Consider the following 16,596-nt stretch of genomic DNA (forward strand, 5'->3'; position numbering starts at 1 on the left):
AAGAGCAAAAGCAAAAGCAACCGCAGCAGCAGCAGCGTCGGCGGCAGCTAAAGAGACTTTTTGACTGCGACAACAACAACAACAACAACAATAATCAGAGCAACATCAACAGAACGAAACGCGTCCGCGTCCGAGTCCATTCATAGCCTATAGCCGGCATTTTATTTTTTGTGTTGTGTTGTGTTGTGCTGTGCTCCCGATGCCAAACGCAGACGCAGATCAGTCAAGAGTCAGAGCAGAGCCAGAAGCGTCGATCGTCGTCGTTGTAGTCGCAGTCGCAGTCCGGACGGAGACGTTGACGTAGTCGGGAGACCGAAGATCGCTGATCGCAGAACGGAGACGGAAGACACACAAACACACACACACACACCGTATTAGATGATTATTGCGAAGCGTTTTTCGCCAAACAAACACGAAAAGTGTGCGCCACTATTTTCAAATCCCGCAGAGCGTCGCGAGCTGTGGCCGGCAACGGAACAGAACACGAGAGTTTCAATACACCAAACAACAAAAAAAATACTTAACAAAAACCCGAAATTCACAGCAAACAGTGCAACAACAGTCAAGCAACACCAGCAACAACAATAACAACAACAACAACTACAACAAGATCGCGAGTGTGTGTTCCCCGTGAGTTCGTTCAACATCGCGAGTGCGTCGCTTTTTGTTGCTTTTGTGCATTTTTGTCGGGTTCCCAGGGCCGAGGAGCATGGGAAAAACTGGCTAAGGATACGCTAAAACCAGCAAAAAGAACAAGAACCACAAAGTACGAAAAATAAAATACAAAAAAAAAAGCAAAAAAGGAAAGAAACACACACTAAAACAGTCTGAATCTGAAACTGGAAGCTGAGCTTCATCTTTTTAGCCAGAGACTGCGCTTTGATTAAAGCGCGCGTTTAATTTCATTTTTTACGCTACTCCAAGAAGAAGAACTTGGTACCCCACACGTCTCTCCCTCTGTGCAAAAAAAAATATCCCTCCCTCCCTCGTGCTACCCTCCGTCGCCGATCACCGATCACCGCGTCGTCCACGTCTGATCGTACATACGAATATATATATATATGTATATATTTTTTGGATGGGGCTCCACCCTTCCAACTATTTTTCAACATTTTGCGCTTTGATTCGCTGTTTCACATTTTGGGCCCTGGCTGGCTAACTGTGGCCGATTCGCTCTTTTTTGGCCTGGACAACACAACAACGGCAACAACGTCGTCGTGGCTGCCTCGACTCGGCTCCTTGGGCGCTGCTCAGTACGCCGCCAGCTTTCTCCGTGTGCGTACGAGATCACGCAGCAGCAACGTACTTATAAAATAAATAAATAATAATAATAATTATAATAAAAAAAGGAAATAAATTATAAAAGTGAAAGAATCCGCGAGAGATCATCATCGTCGTCGCCATTAACTCGTTGTGATCTTTGTGATCGTCTCATGTTGATTGTTGATCGCGGTGGATCGTCATCTTCGCGATGTGTGTGTTGTCGCCTGAATACGTCAAGTGCGCCTGTCTCACCTCCAGCTTCACTTTATGCTCACTTCACGCCACATCGAACTGAAAGTTAACTTAACTCAAACTCAAACTCAAATTCAACTCAACGCTTGATTAATTCGCGCGTCAGAAACTGAAACTTTTGTTGGTTGATTTCGTCGGTGGGGTTTGTGGCGCTTTTTTTATTTTACTTTAATTTCGTTTTGCGAAATATTCAAATAAGCAAATCTCGTGCTCGCGCACTCTCATCGTGGCCGCAATAAAAAGCCTTTAACTACCTGCCCAAATACTGAAATAATATAACAACAACAACTAAACTACAACAACAACAACAGCAGCAGCTGCAAAACGCCAACTAAAACATAAAAACAACAACAACAACATTCGAGAGACTGGGACACAATTGTTTGTTGCCGCTATTCGCGGCTTCGGACCGATATGCGGTTATTCATGGTAATTGCAATTTTAATATTTGCAATGCCAATGACGGGATTCGGCTGGTGAGTTTACAATTTGAGTCTTAATTATAAAATCAGAAGAAAAAGTTAGTGTAAGATCAATAACCTTAAATATATATTCTTAACGAATTCCTAACTAAATGATTTTTACGTGTTTAGCACTTAAAAAATTATAAATAGAATCCAAAAATATAAAATTATAATGCCTATCAATGAGTATCGATATTTTTGTCTAAAATGATTTTATTATTTTTTTATTCTTCCAAATGAATATATTTATGCTGCATAAATATAAATTTGAATGCCCCTAACAACAGTCCAGAATTGGATTCGTTGTCTTAGCGGACTTGTATTTGTTCTAATATTTGTAAAAGGGATTAGATCATCTAATAAAAGATAAAATGGTTATTTCTGAATGATTCACCACACACAATACATCACAAATTATTTGTTTAGCAAGTATGAATGAAACCCACAAGCAGTTTAATTATTTAACGATTAGGAGCACAAAATAGGTAAACTTGGCTATATGAATTTAGTAAATGATCTAATAAATATTTATATTACGATAGTCGACCAAAACAAAGGCAAAAGTACTCTCTGATTATACTTGAAGCCACTTTCCCAGGTCCCAACGACTTGAGATCAGCCTTATTTATATAGATTGGCAAGTGACAAACCCGTTCAAGTAAAATTTATGTTGCTGTGCGTTTATCGTTGCGTTGCGTTGCGTTTGCGTTGATTTCAATGCCAAAAAACCCATTACAAACGCTGCTCTACAGTGTGTCAGATCTCATCAATATATGAGCTTGAGAGATTGGCGTAACCGTTTCCGGTTTGGGGTATGGGTCGCTGACGACAACAAAAAGCAAAATCGAACGAGAAAAGCATACATAGAAAATTGCAATGCAATAAGTGGGAAATTGCAAGCGACATAAGTTCTACGGAGGTTTTGAGGTGAGTCAAAGCCAAAGCTAACAACAAAATTCGGGCAGAGCCAATCGAGCGGACGATGTCGTCTGCGAGGGACCTTCAAAATGTGACGTTTGATTTAGATTTAATTACATGGCAATTTTTGTAGGGGACGTGCAAAACGTGGCCAAAAATACGCAAAAACCCAAAATGCGAAAAAGTGCAGCCAAAATAAATAAAGAAATTGAAGAGACACCCCTCCACCACCACGCCACGGGAGGCGCTGCATTTGAATTTATGCGCGAAATTACAGGCCAAGATAAATAAAATAAAATAAAATAAAAAAACGCATGTTTGGGAACCGACATCAAATAGAATGAAAAGTGTCGCAAACGATGCAATCGCAGACGGGGGAAGCAGAGGCGCATACATAAGTTATACACGCTGCCAAAAGTATTTGCCAGCAGCAAAGTGGCATCAATGAATCTGCTGCAACTGAAACAGCAACAGCTAACAGCCAAACGGTCGAGGTAGAAAAATTGTCGCTGTCAGCGCCAACGAAATTTGCAATGTCTTGACTTTTGCCAGGCGCATTTGTCATCCGTTTTCCCTCACGCCAAAGCATGAGCAGAAGGAGGAGGAGAAGGATGAACGGAAGAGCATTTCGAAGGGGGCAGATGCTTTCGTTTATTAGGGGGCGTGGCGTGGCAGGGTGGCGTAGGCGTCGCGTGGCGTAGACTGCATGACGGGTCCCCCAGCAAGCCAGCAAGCAGCCAGCAAAAGCAAACAGTTTTGCATTAATTTTATTTGAGTTTTGTGCAACTGGGCGAGGCAGCCGCAGTTGCAGCCGCCACCAAAAGAGGCCACCTGCAACATTAAAGATCAGAAGAGGGGCGGAAAACGAGAGAGAGTTGCCTCTATCGACTGGGGAGCGCATTAAATTCAATTGAAAGTTTTTGCAATAAATTAATTAAATAATTAGAGCTCAAGTTCAGTTTCGGGGGCTGTCGAAGCGTTTGATGTCGCCCCCAATCATGATGATAATGATGATGACAATCATCTCGTTGCCACCAAATACACAAACACACACACACAAAACAAAAAAGTCGCAATCGAACGAATGCGCCATTTTTACGCTTCATCTGTGCCGTTCAAGGGCGCCAGACTAAACCAACGAATGCGTTGACAACAAGCGGTCCGTGACGACAGAGTGACGGACTGGCCAGAGCAAAAATAAAAGGGTGATAAAGATGTTGGGGGAATCAGTTAAAGGGGCCAACGATAAATCACCCAGATAGACTATAAAGATGTTTGCATAATAGAGTTTACGTATTGATCAGTATTTTGTCATAGGATGTAAAATAATTTAGAAAAAATAGCTACAGTCGAGTGTACTCGTCTGTGAGATATCCGATACCTATTTTTATTAAAAACATATTATACAAATATACCAAAAATATACCTCACAACATAAATATACCGACTACTTTATTCGGTATTTTGAAATAGTACTACATTCAAAATATACCATAGAGTACTAAACATACCGTAATTAATTAATCCGAGTGTCATTTTCAGGAATTATAAAAACTATAATTCTTATTGTCTTTACCAAAATTCAAGAATCTAAGCCTTAAAATTACGCTGTTTTTTTTTTATTTTAATCGATTGTTAAGGCGGAGGTGGGCGTGTCAGACAAACTTAATGCCTATATCGAATCGGCTATTGATTTTGATCAAGAATATATTATATATACTTTATTGGGATGCATCTTTCTGCCTGTTACACAAATTCCCTCCAGGTACAACGTTATAATACTCATCCAATATATGGATAGTGGTTATAAATATATATGATACAATAAAATTAAAGAATATTTTATTGTTATATTTTAAATTCAAAAATGTATATTTGTATTTTTTTCTCATTCTTCGGGGTTTTGCAAAATATACCAATAATCAACTCAGATATTTCAGTATGTGTGTTGTTGTTTTCCAGCCGAATGCAGTTCATCAAATGATTATATTGCGATGCTAATCAATGAGTTTTTCTGAGCAGACGCTCGATGTGCCGTTAAATGAATGGAAATTCCATTGGCCAGCAGCAGTCGAAACCAATTACAGAGAACTTACAACAAATTGCTGCAAATGCGCTTTGCTGATGTGTCTGGAATTTAATTAAAAACAGAAACATCGCCACATCGTTCGGTTGTCTCATAATGATGAAAATCGCAAAATTATGATCTATTCCTTACAATTTGATTTCAAATTAAATGAGCTCATTTCCGTCAACGAATCATTTGACATTTGCAGCAATGCTCTGATCTGCATCTATTTTGATAGCCGTTTCCTGTTTTTCATTCATTCATTCATTCATTCGAAGTCACTTTGATTGGGAGGTTCTCATTCATTCAGAGGGTTCATTCATAGTATTTTTGTTTTTGGCACTCACAGCATGTGAAATGGCAATTAAAACCCCTGGCTTTAATGGGTTAAGCAGCACACACACATACACACACATACACACACATACACACACAGAGACACACAGTGTGTCAGTGGCACTTAGTCTCAAGCTGTGTGTTGGATGCGTTTGTTGATCCAACATCGACTCGCTCTGGGAGGCAACATCAACAACATTGCGCATACGCCGCGTGCTCGTTCTTGTTCTCATTTTCTCTCTCTCTCTCTCTCTCTCTCAATGCGTGTGTGTGTGTGTCAGTAGAGCAAAGCCATCCACAAAATTGGCACAGTTTATGAGCCACAAAAAAAATACACCCCCAATATGATTAGGTTAGCCATACTACATGGGGCTAACAAGCGTACAAAACTCGGCCAATTGCCAAAATTTAATGCAGACGACTTGATTATGATGCCGTGAAGAGAGACTGACAGCCAAACCACCAGCGAGGGGCATCGACAACTTTCGTCACTTGGCAAACGCAGAACTGAGAAACGGATGCCTCTCAACAATAGTAGCTACTATTATTACGTTTGTAGTTACCCAACGAAAGTTGCAGCTGGGTGCATTTGGCACGGGTTTCTAGTCGCTTTTACCTCGCAACCAACAACATTTTTAATTAAAAGTCATGCGATTTGTTTATTTTGTTAATTTGTCTTTGCGCCTCTTGTCACATTGTCAGTTGCGTGTCTCACTCGCTGCATCATAATTAAAACGCATGACCAAGAACAATTGAGACATGGGTCAAGTTGAAGGACTGCCATCTGACAAGCCAACAGAAGGGTCTAGGTCTAGGTGTAGACCCTAACAATTCTTCTTGTCATCGAGCGAAAGAGTGTGAGAGTGACTCACAAGTGAGCAGAGAGAAAGGGGTTTAAAATAAACTCAGATAATCAAAGACAATTCAAGGAAGTGATTGAACTTTTAGAGAAAGATTGAAGCGACTTAAACTTGGGGAATCCTATGACCATTAAAAAACCACACAGATTCTCTCCGCTGTCATAAATATTTCATATAAAAAATCTCACTCCCTGCTTGCAACGCTTTCAGCACACATTTATCTAATGTCACATAAATTTGTGGCATAGCTCGAAGGAAGCCCAGATTTCTCACAGAGCTTCACAGCCCAAGACTTGCAACAAAACTGGACATGGTCATGTCCACGTCAACGTTGCAACGGTGTGGCAACGCCTATTTGAGCTATAATTAAGTTAAACGTTGTCGCAATTTGCGCGCCAGCCACCAAAAGATTGATGTCGTCTTTGTCTTCCACATCCATGGCTTCGTCTTGGACTTTGGGGTTCTGAAATTGTCGGCTGGATGTTAGATGTGTCGCCCATCTTCAGGTTTGCAGCTTGTTAAAAGACCTGACAACAAAGACAAAGGCCAAATAGTAAATATGCCTGAATTATTAGCTAGCCAGCCGGCAATTGGACATGCACATGCCCCAGAGCCTGGGAACATACGCGCTGCATTCCACAAGTGTCAAACAGGATGCACATTATCATTATTACCATCATTATGATCATAAGTTTAGCTGGCTTCATAATGAACTTATCTGTTCTTTTTTTTTGGCTTGATGGCGGCGCTAACATGTTAATTTCCTAATTGCCAAATGACAAACACTTTGGAGCGGAGTGGAGCGAACGTGCCAAAAAGCAGCGTGTCGCACGCTGAACGCCCACACACGATGTGGCTGCCACACCCACCATCAAAGCAAAAAAAAAATGAAAACCTGGTCTGGCTCTAAGTCATGTCAACACCTTTTAGGTGCAAGCTGCTGCTGTTAGCTGGCTAATCAATTGTCAACGCTGCCGCCCACATCAAACGCCAGCCTACCGCGTTCGCGTTCTCCTTAACGTTCCCTTCTATTCCCCGTCTCCATACTCCCACTCCTTCGTTGCTTTGTCCACTTTTCTGTGTATGTCTGAGTGTTTGTGTGTGTGCACAAGAGATCAGCACTTGCGCTGAGGCATTCTGTGGACAAATATTTGTGCGCGTAAATTGAAAACTGACCAGCCACAACAGCACTTGACTTGTCTTGGCCCAAACGGCGGATCGGCGGCCAGGCGGCCAACTGCAGATCTTAGCCGTAGTCGGAGTCGAAGTCGGAGAGCCAGCCAGCCATTCATTCACTTGTCACCGCTTTGTTTAAATACTTTGCCACTCGCATGTTGACAAGTGGTTTAAGTCGTTGATTTGTTTACACTGCAACGCACTCAGTGGCGCAGTGGCAGCTGACACGGGGGTATGTGTGGCAGGGATGCCAACTGGCAACGGGCAACTGGCAACGTCGACAGCAACTCACGAAAATGAGTCAATCAATCGAAGTTGCATCCATTGTGACTGTCTATTTACATAGAAAACAAGGCGGAAAGTAAAAACGTTAATAGGACAACGACTTAAACATACTCTACTCTTACAATAAACCTCTTAATTATGCCATCAATAAGATGCGTATTAAGTAATCTCTTACAGCAAATTTAATGTAGTCTTTGCCACACTTAATCGACCAGTCGAGACGCCCTTGTGGCATTAGTGTATAGCACACAGCTGAGAGCACTGGACTGTGATCAGATTGGCGTGGCATGGGTTGGGTATGGGAAATTTCAACCACTTGTCAGTGGCTACCACCAAACCGGGCACTTTGATCAAAGAAAAAAATCACTGAAAATCCATTGAGGCCTATAACGACACCCGAACAACAAAAGCAACACAGCAACAGCAACAACAACATCAACACTAACACCAACAACTGCAATAGGGCACACTCTTGGATGTTGATGTTGGAGTCGCTTCTTTTCTTTCGTTTGTGTGAAAGCAAAATAAAGATACGTCGCGGCCAAGTGTTGCCAGTTGCCAGTTTGCCAGTTGCCTGGACTGGGACCTGGGACTGGCAGACTGAAGTTGTTTTTGCCGTTTCAAGTTGCCGACAGCTGCGCTGCTGGCGTCGCTGCTGCTGCTGCTGCCTCAGTTGCTGCCTCGAATTCTGCTGCTGCTGTTGTTGCTGCTGCCAAGCAAACTTCAACTTCAAAAACCAAAAAGTGTCGAACGGACGGGGAACGGACGACGACGACGACTGCGAGAGTCCGCCACATCTTGGCATCGGCAGCATCATCGTCATATCATCGGCCTCGGCTATTTTCCGCTTAACCAAAAACTCCCCGTGTTTGCTGTTGTTGCTCTTGTTGTTGTTGTTGCTGGCTGCTGGCAACTTGTGTGGTTACGCGCTCTGCACGCTTGAAAGGTGTTTGAGTTGGAGTTCTTTAGATCTCTCCAGTCATCTGCGCATCGACTTCGAGATCCGAATCATTGCGATCTCATCATCATCATCTTAATCATCATCATCACCATCACCATCATCGTTCGCCAGTGAACTTCAATTGTTTTTAGTTCGCCTTATTGTTGTTGCTTTCGTTGTTGCTGTTTACAAGCGCGTCTATCATTTATGCTCTTGCTGTTTGACTTTTGGCGGTCTCACATATTGGTAGAGTTGTTTCTGAGGTGTGCGAGTTTGTGTGTTGTGTGTGTGTCTGTTTGCTCTATTTGTTTTCTAAAGATTTCGTAGCTATTAAGTTGTCATAATCTCTTAGCTCGCATCGAGATCGAGTGATCGCCACAGGGCCACAACAACCAAAGTAACAAACCAAGACAGAAAGATACCATTACAGAGAGAGATAGAAAGGCAACAAAGCAAGGGCATGGCCACCAGGTGGCCAGAGTGCGATCCAGGTGGGCAATTGGAGCATCGAGAAATATTTTGAATTGAAAAATGGGATGGTATAATAAAAAAAATGGATTCAATTATTGTTGGTTACAAATGTATTAGCATTGAGACAAATTTCACTGAAATTTTTACTAGAATATTTCTTACAAATGCAAAATAATCACATATTTACACAATCTTGATTGTCTTCATATGACATTCAACAACTCGTTAGTGGATTTCGAAAATATATCAAATTTAGTACACACGCCTCACACAAAACACAGATATCTGCAAGCGAGCAGCGTAAAGAGAAATTGTAGTACTGAAAATAGAATAAAAACTAATTTAATACGAATATTTCATTACCAATAAAACACTAATAAATCACTCTTACTTATCATATACACTAGAACCGAATTCACAGTCACAATTGGCATTACAAAGCTTAATATAAATCCAGGTATATATATATACTTTAAGCTCTAGTCAGAAAAATTAGAAAATAAGAAAACTTTACATAGTTAGAAACAGTATTTGAAACTTACTTTTAAGACACCTATTAACATCAAGATACCCGACATAAAATGTACCATTGACAAACCAACAAGCATCAAGTGATAGATACGTTTGTATTTCAAACTTTCTATATCCCATTGAATAACTGGGATAAAAATTAAAGGTCAAAGCAAACAAATTTATCACATATTTTACTTACTACTTAGTGTTCCCAGGATAATTAGCAGAACCACACCATGGACAATTGTCCAAATACTAAAGAATATAGCCTGACGTCGCAGTGTAAAACCGGCGCATTCCATGTTAAGTTTAGATAACGAAGTAGGTCAGGAATAAATTTCTGACAGTACAATATTAATTTCATTCTCGATTTACACGGACTATAATTTCATTTTCTTTTTAATCAATTCAATCGCACCAATATCGATTTTGGGATATAATACAGATACTTTTCAAACGCAGCAAAACGAATCATATACGAAAATGTTGCCACGTTTTATAGAAATTTAGTTTTTGATGGATCTAAACTAGTTCAATATTGTAGTTAATAAGCTGTACTAAGCGAATCTTTTTCTGATTTATAACGAAGCATTAAAAAAAGTCAACTGTTGTAAATTAATCAGATCATTTTTATTACGTATAAATTAACGATCGCGAATGTCAGGTTAATTTTCTAAGATTGATTATTAAAACCCTCAAATAAATATATTAAAAGATTTTGTACTCAAAAATACAAAAAATGTACTGTCTAATACAATTTAATTGCAAATGCAAAATAATCAGACCAAGTGGAATTTTCATTTATGAAGCAATCGTGAAAATTACACCAGGTTTGATAAGTTGCTTATAAAAAGTTTTTGCTATTATTATTTAGCAAAAATTTGTCAAATTTTCAAAATTTTATGCAGGGTCCACGATGTTTTGATTTCGTTTCATTGTAGTACTATATCTCACTGCGAATACTATGAAGACAACTTGACATACTGAAAACAATTAAAAAACCCATATTAATCAGTGTGATATTCAATTTCCAACATCAACATACTAATCAAATACACCAACGGATAATTATGTAGAGCTCCCAGAGGAAATAATGTACTCAGTGCGACACTAAACAAAAATTGATTCTTTAAATTCTGTTCCGAGATATTGCTGTGAATAAGAAGAACCGAAGCATTTGATAATGTGATGTGAATCAACACTTACTGACAGAAAACTTATTAACATAATTAACCCGGCAGCCACATGGATTACAGATAACAGAAAGCAAAAGCCCTTATACAGATTAGCTTTGCAAGGTTCATCGTATTTGCATTCTGTAACTAGATTTTTAAATAAATATGTCTTTTTCCTGTGGAGCAATTCTAATGACTTACATGCTGAATACCCAAAGCCGCCGAAAAAAATTATGGAATGTAAAATAGTCCAAGCACAGAATATCTTAATTTTAGTTCGAAGACTGCAGCAAAGCTGATCCAGCCAAGCCAATGATTGACAATTGCACATAATGATTTCGATCTATCAAATTTATTAGAATCAACTCTTAAAAGTGGATTTTCATAAAAATTTTATAAAAAAAAATATAATCTTTTTATAGAATCACAGTGTACTGAGTGTTTAAAAATAGTTAATATTATCAGATACACTTGAAAACCCCATAAGAAAAAGGTTAATAGGCTTGCCCAATATCAAGATATTGTTCTTTAACCAAAGGTAGATAAGCGCCGTGATATCCAATGCAAACTCGATGACCAATTTTATGGGATTGGCTTGTTCCTTATCAGTTAACAGTTTTTTGTAATCGATGAATAATGATTTGACTGTGTTGTCGAAGTCAGCTGAGTCAGCTGTTGTAGAGCGTTGCAAATTGCTAAAAATAACACAAATTCCATGTAAATACACATAGACGTGAGAAGTGAGAGGTGGAAGAGGAGATGGTCAGACTGACACAAATCAAGTAAAACTATGGCCGCACATCAATCACAAAAACCTGAGACTTTGCTCAGTGTGGCAGTAGCCACATTGGGGCCCAATAAAATGCCAGGGATGCCATTATTTACCTCGCACTCTCCGTCCCCGAAAATCATAAACTTGCACTAAACACACTCGTAGTACGTACTTTAACAGAGAATTGTGCAAAGTTCACGAGCGAAGCAAATTTCACGCGAATGTGCAATGTGAAGAGCGAGCAGAGCAAGCGAAAAATGTAAAGAAATACATATGGAGATGTATGTACATAAAGTATAACAATAACAACAAAAATGCGAACGAAAAACAATTGAGCTATTAAAAAGTCATAAATCTGAAATGGAAAAACATAAATCAGCGCCAAAGGCGCGCACACAAAAACAATTTAAACGCCGCCGCCACCGCCCAGTGGCTCGACACTCACACACACACGCACACACACTCAAATACTATATATAATGTATAGAGATGTAGTGTTGGGGAAGTGGGGGTCAACTTGAATCCGAACCCGAATCCCTGGGCAATCGGTAATTTGCCCTGGAGCAACGCATGCTCAACGGCTGATGTTGCAGTTGCAGTTGCTGCTGCTGCTGCAGTTTCTGTTGCTGCACCCACATTGTACGCTGGCAATAATAATTATTAATTTTCCAGCTAAATTAAATTTTAACGCTGCAGCTGAAATGAAAACGAAAATTGCATCGATTGAGAAAATTGCTAAAAAGTCAAGTGGGTGTTGCAAGCAACAGTCTCTCTGCAATCGTGTGTGTGAGTGTGTGTGAATGTGTGCTGTGTGTATTTACGTAGTGGCAAATTTTATTGAGCTCCGCCGCGTTGCTTTTGCTTTTAATAATAAACAAAACAATTGGCAACTCTGTGGCATTGTGTGAGTGTCTCTGCTGGAAGTATGTGTGTTTGAAAAGAGAGTACAGTGTGTGTGTCTATGCATGCCACATTAAGCGCTGCGCCATATTGCGTATACGCCGCATCGGCTGCGCCAACTGAGAATATTTAGTTCAACTGCCGAGAACCATTTAGACGCCGTGTTTTCCTTTTTCAATGCAAATAAACGAAACAGTGTTTGCTGCTCTTTGACTTGGCTGCACCACAGCATAAATAAATGCAACTATTTTGAATGCACTTATCCGCTGAGTGAAGCGTCTACTTCCACATTTCGGGCGCCAAGCAGCTGCTAAACAACACGCTATGTCAATACGACAAGCATAATAAATAAATCAATGGTGTTAAGCGTTGCAGCAATTAAGGAAATCAGATGTATTTTTAAAATTTTTGTTATTTATAGAATATTTGCAGACTCTCGACTTTAATCAAATTCTTGCATTTAATTCTAGGGCCGAGGGCACAAACATATTACTCGATCCAAATCTAATGTGCAAAAAGACACGTCGTCTACGTGGCAAACTGGCCGAAATCTGCCGCCACGACTCGGCGCTGCTCAAAGAGATCATCAATGGGATTAATCTGGGATTCCGCGAATGCGAATTTCAATTTCGTAATCGCCGCTGGAACTGCACAGTGCTGCGCAAGAGCATGAGGAAAATTTTAATGCGCGGTAAGTGCGACTAAAGACCAAATGTATCTACTGCAAGTAGAAACAGATACCTGCTCTACCTACTTACTATATATGCATATGCTTCACATTAACCAACAACAACAACAACACCAACAACGACAGTGACAACGACAGCAACAACTACATTAACTGACGACAAAGGCCAAACGGCGCTGCTTTATTATGCAGCTCAACTTGGCAGCCTGTCAACACTTTGCTGACTCAGACCGAGAAGCAACTGCGATCAGTGTTGTCACTTTAGCGATAAAAAAGTTCAAATTAAGAAAATTTAAAATCGAAAAATAGTTTGGCTTAACACCGAAGTTATATTTAGTTATGGAAATAAATATTACACTAAATTTGGAACTACAAAAAAATTAATAAGTTCATTACTTGTTTGACCACTTTAACAATTTTAGCGAATTATTTGCTCTCATTGATTTTTGTATATAAGATTATTATTATACTTAAAACTCGATACTGTCTTATTATTTTGATATGAAACTTATCATACATCAAGAAAAAAGAGAAACGAATTTGGCTTAGGCTTTGAAAAATTGTCAGAAATCCTGGTGAGAATAAAAACCAGCTAAACTTGAACAACTCTGAGAGGAACTCCCAACTGGAACTGCCTTGCACTGTTGCCTAATTACAGCTAAAGTTGCAGCGTCTTCATGGCTGGCAAAAAAATCAAAAAAAAAGAAAAAACCCAATGGCAAAGGCCCAAGTCCAAGCCCAAAGGCAAACTGTCAGGCGGCAGGCGACCGCATCATCCATCAAATTGCATAATAAAAATGCTGCGCCCGCTGATGAATAGCGCCTGAAATGAGCCTACAAAGCTGTCAATTTTAATAAATTATTGCCCGAAATGGGTAAAGGTATAGCCCCAGAGCTCAGCTCCTTGCTGCTGTTGTGTTTGCCCCTCAATCTGCACTTAATGACAACAATGCGCAAACAAAACACATACCAAATTATGTGCAATAAATTCCACACACACATGTTGCACACTTCACACACACTTTTGTGGATTAAAAGTGCGGCCCTGTCACTTGTCAAGCTGTCAGTTATTGAGGAAGATCTGGCAAAGAGAGAGTGAGAGAGAGCGGGAGGAAGAGGGAAGGAGAGACTTCCAACAGCTGTCTTTCGTCTCCAAGGCAAAGCTGTGCTGGCCATGTAATGATGCCCTTCCATTTTTGGGGTGGTGACTGTCCACAAAACCAAAAAAGACGAATCACCTGTCCCAGCTCAATCTACACTTCCTTCTCACTTCAGTTCTCACCATTCTGAGCATTGGACACAACTCGCTCGCATTACGAGCGCATGCAAATCGTTGCGATTACAAGTGCGATTTTCGATTTCATTAAAACGTGACTGCAGAGTGCAGTGTCGATGTCGATGTCGATGACAGGGCAAACTTGGAGTCATTCGTTACTGATTTGCATAGAGTTCGAGCACAATCAGCGATCGTTTATCGTGGCAATAATAAATCATTTTGTCACCTAAGCTGGCAAATTGACATCAATCATGCGACGACGCGTGTTGACAACAGCTAATCACCATCGATTATACATAAATCGATATCGATATCGCCATTGCCATCGGCATCGGCATCAGCATCGCCATCTCCGGACAGATAATCCGCTCATTTTAAATCCCTACTCTAACTCAATTGTCAATTAATGGCCATGCTTTATGGGCTACTTACAGGCAATAGCTGTAAATGTAAATATCACATAAGTTTACAAACTGGTTTACGTGATAATTAACAGCTAAATGGACTGTAAATACTTAAGCTCAAGTTAAATCCCAGACTTAAACAGATTTAATTGCTTGCAAAAAGTTTCTGCAATCTCAGAGTTGGTGCAAAGCATGAAAATTATAATTTTTATCGAAGTCTTTGTTAAAAGCTGATTCCATTTTAACTACAAGAATATTTATAGGAAACATATCGACCCATTTTCGATAAACTATGATGTATTAATGCATAAAACATACATAATCCATTATTTTACCAGATGAGAACAACTTTGTATTAGAAACTGAACTAAACTTTCTCACTTTGCAACAATTGGACGATATATTAAAATATGTATTTCAATTCCTGAATTACAATATTCAAGTATCGTATTTATGTATTTATTTCTTCTAATTAAATCTCTTTTCTAACTTCCACAGACTCCAGAGAAACGGGCTTTGTGAATGCCATCACAGCAGCGGGCGTCACCTATGCGGTAACCAAGGCTTGCAACATGGGGCAGTTAGTCGAGTGCTCCTGCGATAAATCGCACATGCGCCGCAATGGCGGGCAACCCCAAATGGTGAATGCGGCAACCGCCGAGGAGGCGTTGGAGCGACAACAGCTGCGCCAACAGTTGCCACCGCAACGTGCTGACAACGAGAACAGCCAAAATAACAGCAACATGACGGACATTATGCTGGGCAGGCAACGCAATAGAAATAGGCCAGGTGGCCGGCGAGGGCGACGCAAATTCTGGGATAACATCAAGTTCCCACAGGGCGAATGGGAATGGGGCGGCTGCAGTGACAATGTAAACTTTGGGCTGCGACATTCGCGTGCCTTTCTCGATGCGAAGCAACGACAGCGTCGCAGCGATCTCGGCACCTTGGTCAAACTGCACAACAATAATGCCGGACGATTGGTAAGCAACAGCAGCAGCATTTAACACCTAAGTCAAGCCTCACTTTCAATTCTCAATTATACGTTCTTAGGCTATACGCGATTCAATGCGTTTGGAGTGCAAATGTCATGGCTTGTCCGGATCGTGCACGGTGAAAACCTGTTGGCTAAAGATGCCGCCATTTCGTGAGATATCGGCACGACTGCTCGACAGATACGATGGGGCACGCAAGGTGGCGCTACGTAATGACGGCAACAGTTTTATGCCCGAGACGCCTCACACGAAGCCTGCAAACAAATATCAACTGGTCTATGCGGATGATTCGGCAGACTTTTGCACGGCGAACCCAAAGACTGGGGCATTGGGCACACAGGACAGGGAATGCAATGCCACGTCGACGGGTCCAGATGGCTGCGATCATTTGTGCTGCAGTCGAGGGTATAAGCATCGTGTTGTCACCGAGTGGACCAACTGCAATTGTGTCTTTAAATGGTGCTGTGAGGTGACGTGTAAGAAGTGCAAGGAGCATCGTGCGGTTAACACCTGTCTCTAGATGAGGTGCGGGGTCGTTGGGTTTGGGTTCGGCATAGTCATGAACATTATTTAAAAGCTTTCCATTTCGCGTGATAAACAACAGTTTAAAAACACACAACGTTTTGCTGCAGTCCATTTTTTAAGTATTAACTAACACTAGTAAAACAGGGTAAAACACATACACATACATACACAACACAAAAATACAAAAATCAAGTTGATTTTAGCCCGGCTTTAGGTCGTTCTAGTTGTAAATAAGTATCATCCGTAGTATGAACCATGTAAGCTTGTAAATAGTTGTAATAAAAAGAAGAAAAAGAACACTCAAAACTTTTTATT

The 16,596-nt window shown here is 40.5% G+C and overlaps 1 protein-coding gene and 1 long non-coding RNA gene across 4 annotated transcripts; one reads left to right on the forward strand and one right to left on the reverse strand.

Moving 5' to 3' along the window:
• Positions 1 to 250: 250 nt before the first annotated feature.
• On the forward strand, positions 251 to 16,570 carry LOC117563500 (protein Wnt-6). Its single transcript, XM_034241873.2, has 4 exons — positions 251 to 1,991; positions 12,864 to 13,084; positions 15,260 to 15,744; positions 15,815 to 16,570. The coding sequence occupies exons 1-4, from the start codon at positions 1,930 to 1,932 to the stop codon at positions 16,274 to 16,276; spliced, it is 1,230 nt and encodes a 409-aa protein (XP_034097764.1). The 5' UTR covers positions 251 to 1,929; the 3' UTR covers positions 16,277 to 16,570.
• LOC127565181 (uncharacterized) lies at positions 9,142 to 11,180 on the reverse strand. Of its 3 annotated transcripts, none has more exons than XR_007954568.1 (7): positions 10,923 to 11,180; positions 10,753 to 10,868; positions 10,592 to 10,682; positions 9,746 to 10,529; positions 9,576 to 9,691; positions 9,425 to 9,512; positions 9,142 to 9,352 (listed from the first exon to the last, which is right to left on the reverse strand). It is a non-coding gene; the product is annotated as an uncharacterized LOC127565181 (long non-coding RNA). The 3 variants fall into 3 exon arrangements; XR_007954569.1 differs by having other exon boundaries at positions 9,143 to 9,352; positions 10,592 to 10,698; positions 10,753 to 10,862; XR_007954567.1 differs by having other exon boundaries at positions 9,144 to 9,352; positions 10,592 to 10,698; positions 10,923 to 11,179.
• Positions 16,571 to 16,596: the final 26 nt, after the last annotated feature.

The sequence above is a fragment of the Drosophila albomicans genome, chromosome 2L (genome assembly GCF_009650485.2).
Source record: "Drosophila albomicans strain 15112-1751.03 chromosome 2L, ASM965048v2, whole genome shotgun sequence".
NCBI lineage: Eukaryota > Metazoa > Arthropoda > Insecta > Diptera > Drosophilidae > Drosophila > Drosophila albomicans.

What these genes read in the sequence shown, in the direction of transcription:
- LOC117563500 (XM_034241873.2), top strand. Translation starts at nt 1,930, where the DNA reads ATGCGGTTATTCATGGTAATTGCAATTTTAATATTTGCAATGCCAATG. An exon ending in CCAATGACGGGATTCGGCTG is followed by an intron (nt 1,992 to 12,863) that starts GTGAGTTTACAA and finishes ATTTAATTCTAG; the next exon opens with GGCCGAGGGCACAAACATAT. An exon ending in GAGGAAAATTTTAATGCGCG is followed by an intron (nt 13,085 to 15,259) that starts GTAAGTGCGACT and finishes TAACTTCCACAG; the next exon opens with ACTCCAGAGAAACGGGCTTT.